Source organism: Falco punctatus, assembly GCF_963210335.1.
Source record: "Falco punctatus genome assembly, chromosome: 5".
Taxonomy (NCBI): Eukaryota; Metazoa; Chordata; class Aves; order Falconiformes; family Falconidae; genus Falco; species Falco punctatus.
The window spans coordinates 42,116,329-42,123,987 of NC_137584.1; the positions used below are offsets into that span (position 1 = coordinate 42,116,329).

A 7,659-nucleotide genomic window follows, 5' to 3' on the forward strand; every position below is an offset into this window, starting at 1 on the left:
CTTCGCTATTAGCCTGAGCAGCTTTTTCTATTTCCCAGAACTTCCTAATGTGCCATTGTACAGAGGTCATCCTTTTGCCGAATTGCTGAATTCCCAGCAGGGTGCAGGGCCAAATTCCCTCTCCAGATGCAGAGAGCCAAAAGTAAAAGTCACTTCTAGGATACGGCTGAGAAAACTGTTCACTTTTGTCACCTTTGCATCAAAAATATTAGCAAATTGGAGAATATTGAGTGAGAGGCAACAAAAGGGATTCAAGGGCTGAGGAGACTGATGTAGGTAGTAAAAGAAAAGAAATAATGCCATAAACACATTTTTGAGGTTTCTTAATTAAAAAAGCCTGGGATATTTTTAAGATGCATGTTGTAATGGCCACCAGATGAGCTGGAAATTAATTCCTGCAGATGTTGCTCCTTGTTATTCCATTTTAACTCAGGAGACTTCAGCCAAGAAATAAAATCTAGGTCTTACTCACAGACACTGCAACAACTCACAGGCTTTATCAGTAGCAGCTGGGCAGAAATCAAGAGGAGTTATTGTTCTGTGGCCTGTTGGGCCAATTTCCTTTTTCTGTCTTACTAGAAATAAATATATTTTAAAATTATCCATGTAAATAAGTATTAGAAGTCTAGCCACAGAACAGCCTACAAGTATTTAGAAGGTATACACAAAGAAATTATGGGAATTTTTACAAATTATGTAATTTAGTTTAAGCTCGTAATTCTTCCATATGCTTGGAAAAAACAACATTATGAATGGAGAGAGCAGAACTTCAAGAACTAGCAGAACTGGAACCTACACACATTGTTTACTAATCACATAGTTGCCAGCCTTCTGTAATAGGAATGACCCAAGGCACTACCATCTCATTTGTCCTTGTATCATCATTTTAGGTAGGAAATTGCCAAGTAGGGCACTTGTGTAGATTACGTAATTTTGTCCCAGTCATAAATAGGACAAACACAGGGGTCCCTTTTAAAACACACTTCATGATAATTTTTCCATCTGTGTCACCCTGTCTGAGGAGTTGCTTGCTTTCATTGTTCACTAGATTCTTTTTTTACTTTTTCTCCAGTTTTTTTGTGTTTCTTCTTTGTGCCTCTCAAGGCCTCTTAAATTTATATAGACTATGTTTGAATGAAACCTAGACCTCCCAAACAAAGGAGTATGCTTCATTATGAAAAACATTTTCCTTCCAGGGACCCCACCATTCTGCATTATCAAGTCTTGCATTGTGTTAGTGGTTTTGCTTTTCTTGCAAGAAGGGCTTTAATCCCTGAAGCAGAATCAAACCTAATGTGTCATGTCTCAGCCAGGTTCATCTGACTCCTGCTTCGCCTTGCCTTTTGCTTTACCTGTCTTTGTGCATTTGCAGCACGACTTGATGCTCAGTGTGCCCCTCCCGGGGCTTTGCCTGCCACTCAGGGCAGGGAGGAATGGGGAGGACACAGCCTGTGCTGCAGCTGGATGTGGGAAGGACATCCAGGACAACACATGCTCCAGCTGCTGCAGCTCTCCTCCACCATCCTGAATCCTGGGATCTAACCCAATACATGTGTTGTGCACACTAGGAGAAAATAAGTTTGCATTTTGAAGCAAAAAATCTGTATCATACAAATTCCAGTCTACCTGGCCTTGCAGTCACTCCTGACTGTTTCTTGTGGGTAGATAGTTATCACTTCAGTGTAGACATCATGTCCCAGCACAGCCATGCAGTATGGTGCCCAAGGGTGTCTTTTCTGTCTCTTTGCAGGGGTATGTAGTTGATGAACATGCAGCCATGCAAGCTCGATGGGAAGAGGCATCTAGAGAAACAATCAAGAAGACAACCAAGCCATGCCCCAGCTGCAATATTCCAGTAGAAAAAAATGGTAAATCTGTTAGTTATATACTTAACTGTCTTTTTAAATTCATTTTACAGTATAAATGTATGAATGTGCATGTGTACGTATACACACTATTACTCCAAGAGAGGGAGAGCACATAGAGCTTGAGTATTCCCTCTGTCACTGTGTCTAAATTATCTTGAAATCACTAAATCTAAATCACTTAGTTCTAAAGACACTAATTAAGCCTCACAAAATGCCTAGCTATTTTATAGATAGGGAAAATGAGGCACAGAGAGCCACTGGATGTAGTGTTCATGTGACTGAATGTCCAGCTAGTTGTCTAGCTTTTCCATTGTCACTGGAAAAAATAGACATTTGTGGGGCAAAACTCATCTCACAATGAAACAGAACATGTGTGTAATGTATGCCAGAAGAATTGCACCTAAAAGTGGGGTGTGGAAAATTAGTCCTGCTGTAGATGTCTGCACAGTATATAGCTGAACTTAGATGAGACTAATTTCAACCCAGTGACATGCCCACAGTAGAAGACCAAGTCAGAGTAAGAAGCATAAGTTCTGACATGCTGGTTGCACTGATCAATGCTTACCATGTAGGAAGAAAAGTAATCTGCTGGCACTGGAGTGGTTAAAATGGGAAGCGTGAATAGTAATTAGGCTATACCCTATAGGTTCATGCTGTTTCAAGACTTAGTTGTATTTATATTAATTACTCAAAACATATTAAAATGGTTGGCTAAATATTATACGACTATTAAGTATAGAGGATACTTCTCAGTTTTGTGGCATCACTTATTCAAATGGAATGCTTAAAACGCCAAATAAGACACTGCAGACTGCGAGGAGAGAACACTTCAAGCAGTGATACCACAGAAATACTACTGAGAAAGAAATAGGACAAAATCCTGAAGTCTGGGGTCTGATGAAAGAAAAGAAGGCAGTTGGCAGATGGAAAGTGGGAGACTTCCTCAAGCACAAGAAGAGGGAAAGAAAGCATGAATTCAAGAGTGGGAAGGCGAGACAAGATTTGGCAAAGTGTAAAGAGCAAGGTAGGCAGCAGAAGAGAGATAACAGAGGGGCAGGTCAAAAAATTATTTACAGATTTGTAAAACAGACTGGAAACTAGAGTTTGAACTGGATTAGAAATAGACAATAATCATGACTCTAATACTTAGTTTGTGCAAAATAAAGCCAAATAAAAAAAAACTTCTGGTCAGGCTTGAAGCAGGGCTAGGACCTTTACTTTATCTTAGACTCTGCTACAAAATCTTTACTGTTAAATTACAGTCACAAACTGTATCACAGTTGTCACAAAGAGGATAACCCTATTTGACACCATTTACACAACTCCCACTAATGTTTAGGGAAGTTGCTTGTAAAAATCCCCAGTGTATCAAAAAGGAAGTAAAGGCCATTATACTTTTTTATCTTTGAAATAAAATATTTATTGAAAATGGATAATAAGCAGGAAAAGACCTTTCATTGCTTGTAGCCTGACCCATGTCAGAACAGTGCCTCATAATGCAAAACGCCAAAGCCATGGCAGCAGGCTAAAACCGCAATTGACGGATTGTGTTGCCATTCGAAGGGACCTCAACAGGCTAGGGTCCTCAAACTACGGCCCACGGGCTGGATACGGCCCCCCAGGGTCCTCAATCCGGCCCCCGGTATTTACAGAACCGCCGGGGGTTGGCGGGGGGGAACCAAGCAGCCACAGATGACCTCCTGCCACTTCATCCACGCGCTGGCCCCCTGGTTAAAAAGATTGAGGACCCCTGGGCTAGGGAATGGTCTGTGAGAAACCTCATGAGGTTTAACAAATGGAAATCCACCAGGACAGCTTGGGGGCCAACCTGATGGAAAGGACCTGAGTGTCATGGTGGAGTACAAGTTGGACATGAGCCAGCAACATGCTCTCGCAGCAAAGGTGGCCAACAGCATTCTGGGCTGCATTAGGAAAAGCATCAGCAGCAGTTCAAGGGAGGTGATCCTTCCCCTCTGCTTAGCACTGGTGAGACACATCTAGAGTGGTGGGTCTGGTTCTGGGCTTCCCCGTGCAAGAGAAACATGGAACATGGACTGGAGCAAGTCCAATGAGGGCTACAAAGATGATAAAAGGACTGCAGAAATAGATACCTGAGGGGGGGAGCAAGGAAGACAGAACCAAACTCTTCTCAGCGCCCACCAAAAGGACAGAAGGCAATGGGCATAAACTGAAACACAGGAAATTCCATTTAAATGTAAGAAAATGCTTTTTACCATGTGGGTGGTTGAAGACTGGAACAGGTTGCCCAGAAAGAGCCTCCATTCTAGGATACATTCAAAACCCAACTGGACGTGATGCTGAGCACACTACTTTAGTTGACCGTGCTTCGGGCAGTGCGGTTTGGAATGGATGATCTCTAAAGGTACTTTCTCACCTCAGCGATTCAGTGATCCTGTGAATTAAGGCATGAAGCTTAAAAAGTGCAGTTCTTGCTTTCTTCTCTGGTCATGGGTACGGCATGTGCCAGCTTCCAGGCTGGCATTTGTAAACTGAAAGGAGCACTTTACTTTTGCCTAAGTACAGCTAGTGTCCAGAGGCTGATGACTGTACACCAAAGTCTGCCAGCAGTCCTCATTTGGGAGGAGTACACTGACTCCACACAAGAGAATAATTCTGCCTTCCCTGCCCAAACGCTTCTGTGCACTGTCTTTTACAAGGGACAGTGGCAATGCCAATAACTTTTCTGTGATAGCCTATATTTCTCTATGTCAATAACATTTCTATAACAGCCTGTATAGCTATAGGCATTGTAGAATATATGCCAATAACTTTTCTGTAATGGCTGAAGTCAAAGAGCGAAACACTTTCCCACAGCTCAGTTCCCAGTCTAAGTGAGTTTAAACGCACATCCTCATCTCTCAGAGGATGGCTGCACTCACAAAGATGTAAGCCACGTTGCTTGAGGCACTCTCCACTCTGACTGCTGATCTCAGCTGCCATGTAGCAGAGGATAATGTGATTTATGTAGCTTAGCAGGCAGAGCACACGTTTGACAGAGGGTGCCTGTTGGGGTTTGGGTCCTGCGCCAGAACTGAGGTGTGTTTTACCCAGGGATTGTTTGATACAAACCGTAAGAGAGGATTGGCTCTAAACCTCACGTAAAGTGTAACATGGAGGCTGACCTTTTGGCATGCTTACGTTTAAATAAGATTAAAAAGTCTGGCAAATTGCATCTCTGACACAAAGATACAAACTGATGAATAGACCTTGCCATCACAGTTAGTTTTCTCTCTGTCAGCTGAAGCAGACAGGCCTGTTTTAACAAACCAGTTCTTGTGTCTCCTGCTGGTTTTGCCTTCTGAGAATCATTCTGGATTGGCATTTATACAAAAGATGGTCTAAGGGTAGCAGGGTGTACAGTAGGGAACACACAGTCCCTGTACCTCCTGTCAACACCTGCAGTCAAACCAAGATGACGTTTCAGCATTTCTTCATACTTTTCTTTCAGTTTAAATTATACAAGAGATCTCTTTGTGTGGTAAGCAACATGGTTTCCATTTGAAGTGTATTTCTGTAATGACCTTTGACAATGTTAATGTTTTATATCTTACAAATTAAACATTTGATCAAGGTTGTGAGCAGAGGGATTAAAGCTGCTGTCACAGTATGGGCAAGTAAGAAACCCAACTTGCAGGAAACCGATGCAATTAAAAGGCTGCTTCAAATACTAAGAAGGTCAAATCAACTTAAATTACTAATGTCATTTTGATATAATCAGCAGTCAGCCACCAAAGTCTATCTTCTGATTTATTCTCTTTGCAAATGTCTCAGTTATGTAATCTGATTTAAAACAATGATTGAACTTTGTTCATCTTCTGGCTCACAGCTGGACAAGGGTATTCTTAAGACACCTCCATAACTGCTTTGAGAGGCCACACACTGTCATCTCTTCCCTGTCCCTAGCATAGTCTCTTCTAATTTCCTCCTACTCCTGCAGTCCATGAAGTGAGACCAGCACGTTGTACCCCAATAAGAGAGGGAGTAGCAGGTTTTAGAATGCCCAGGAAAAATATTCCTCAGGTTTCTACTTCTTTTTTAATAAATATTCTACTTGGTTAGTAAATAAATGCCTAAGAAAGTTGATTTTAACACTGTTAATTGTTGATTAACATCTTTAAGTGTTTGCCAAACACCAAAGCCATTCTGTTGCTATTTTGCAGGTGGCTGCATGCACATGAAATGTCCTCGCCCCCAGTGCAGATTTGAGTGGTGCTGGAACTGTGGCCTGGAGTGGAACAGAACCTGCATGGGAGATCACTGGTTTGACTAGTGGTGCTGAGGCCAGCCCACGTTGCTGCTAAAAGCTTGTTTTCATCAGGGCCAAATTCTGAACTCCTTGATTAAACAAAATTCCCAGTGATTTCAGAGACACAGAGTTCAGAAGTTGGCACAGTTTGTTGTTTGGGTTTTGCTTTCTTGCATGTGCAATCATACCAAAATCACATTGAAGTTATACCAAGGGTTTTAAATCCACCAAGTAAAACGTAACTGTTAATTGGGGTTTTTTTAATGGACAGACTTGCTCATCGTGGTACAAAGAAGGTTAAACTACACCTTTCTGAACTTGTGCAGTTTGTCAGCGTGGAGAGCAGAGTTAGATGAGGAACTTTGCTTGACATTTATAGTCAGAAATCTGTAACACTTGCGAGAGAGAGCAGCCTATGTTTGTGTGCATGAGTGCATGAGCATCAAGGGGGGTGGAGGATGTGCACTGCATCAGCTGTTTTTTCTTTGACCACTCCTTTGCTCATTCAGCACAATTTTTGATTTTGAGGCAGTATTTCTTAACAGCTTTCTTGGCAGAGGAAAGACTGTGTCTCTTCAGTGTTTTCTCAGGGTTCCTTCCTAATAGGCTTTCTGTAGGGGTCTTGCTTTCAAACCAAATTCTCATAGAAACATCCAGCTTTATACCATATTTGTGCTGGTGTGTTTGTAACATACAACATGAAACCTGCCTGTGTACTCATTATAGACTTTGTTACTGTTGGCAGATTAGCTAAGGATGCAGTTTCAGCTCTAACCATGACTGTTGTTGCAGTGCTGACTGGGTCCGATTAAGTGTTGTGCAAGCTAGGCTCACAGGGCTTCAGTTTTCTTGTGCTTACAGCAATACTTTGGACATGGCAAAGGGAGGCAGGAGACTTCTCAGGGGTTTTCTCTATCATCATTCTTTTAAACTGAATTAGAATATGGGTATATTTCTGAAAATACATTCAGAGCTCAAACAACGTGGGGCAGAGGGACATCTTTCATTGCACAATGTTAACACAGTAAGTAAAGCTTACTAGTATTTCCAAGCCTTAGCAATCTTACTGTTTGATGTGCATTGCTGTCCTATTCTGAAATGAAATAGATACTGTCCACATCCAATATGCCATGTAAGGATTTGCACAATTCAGTTTTGGAAAAAAATGCACGATAAATAAAGTGATCAGAATTTTAAACTTTATTTCTCTTTTCATTTGAGTACAAAGTGAGTACAAAGATATTGGGTGGGCCACGCATTTCCTTGACTGATTCAGCCTCCCAGCTGAGAGGCTAGCCCTTTGATTAAAACATACTACTAGCACAAAATAAATGCCAGGGCCATGGATTTCTTTTCTCGAGTTTGAATTACTGTTTTGTATGGCATGACTGTAAAGTCCTGAAAATATGGGTGTGCCTTGTATCGGTCCGTGCAGAGCAAGAAGCTTGAGGTATAAAGAAATCCCGGGCTCAATACAAAAATGTCTGGTTGCTAAAATCAGCAGTGTAGTCCTCTGTCTCTGCT

At 41.7% G+C, this 7,659-nt stretch overlaps 1 protein-coding gene across 2 annotated transcripts in view; it reads left to right on the forward strand.

The window, feature by feature from the left end:
• Window positions 1–7,338, forward strand: part of PRKN (parkin RBR E3 ubiquitin protein ligase) — a 766,653-nt gene extending 759,315 nt beyond the window's left edge. For both annotated transcript variants that reach the window (XM_080390567.1, XM_080390566.1), the window contains exons 11-12: window positions 1,751–1,868; window positions 6,050–7,338. In XM_080390567.1, the coding sequence (XP_080246693.1) occupies window positions 1,751–1,868; window positions 6,050–6,159 (228 nt within the window). In that variant the 3' untranslated portion in view covers window positions 6,160–7,338. The remainder of the gene's footprint in view (window positions 1–1,750; window positions 1,869–6,049) is intronic.
• Window positions 7,339–7,659: the final 321 nt, after the last annotated feature.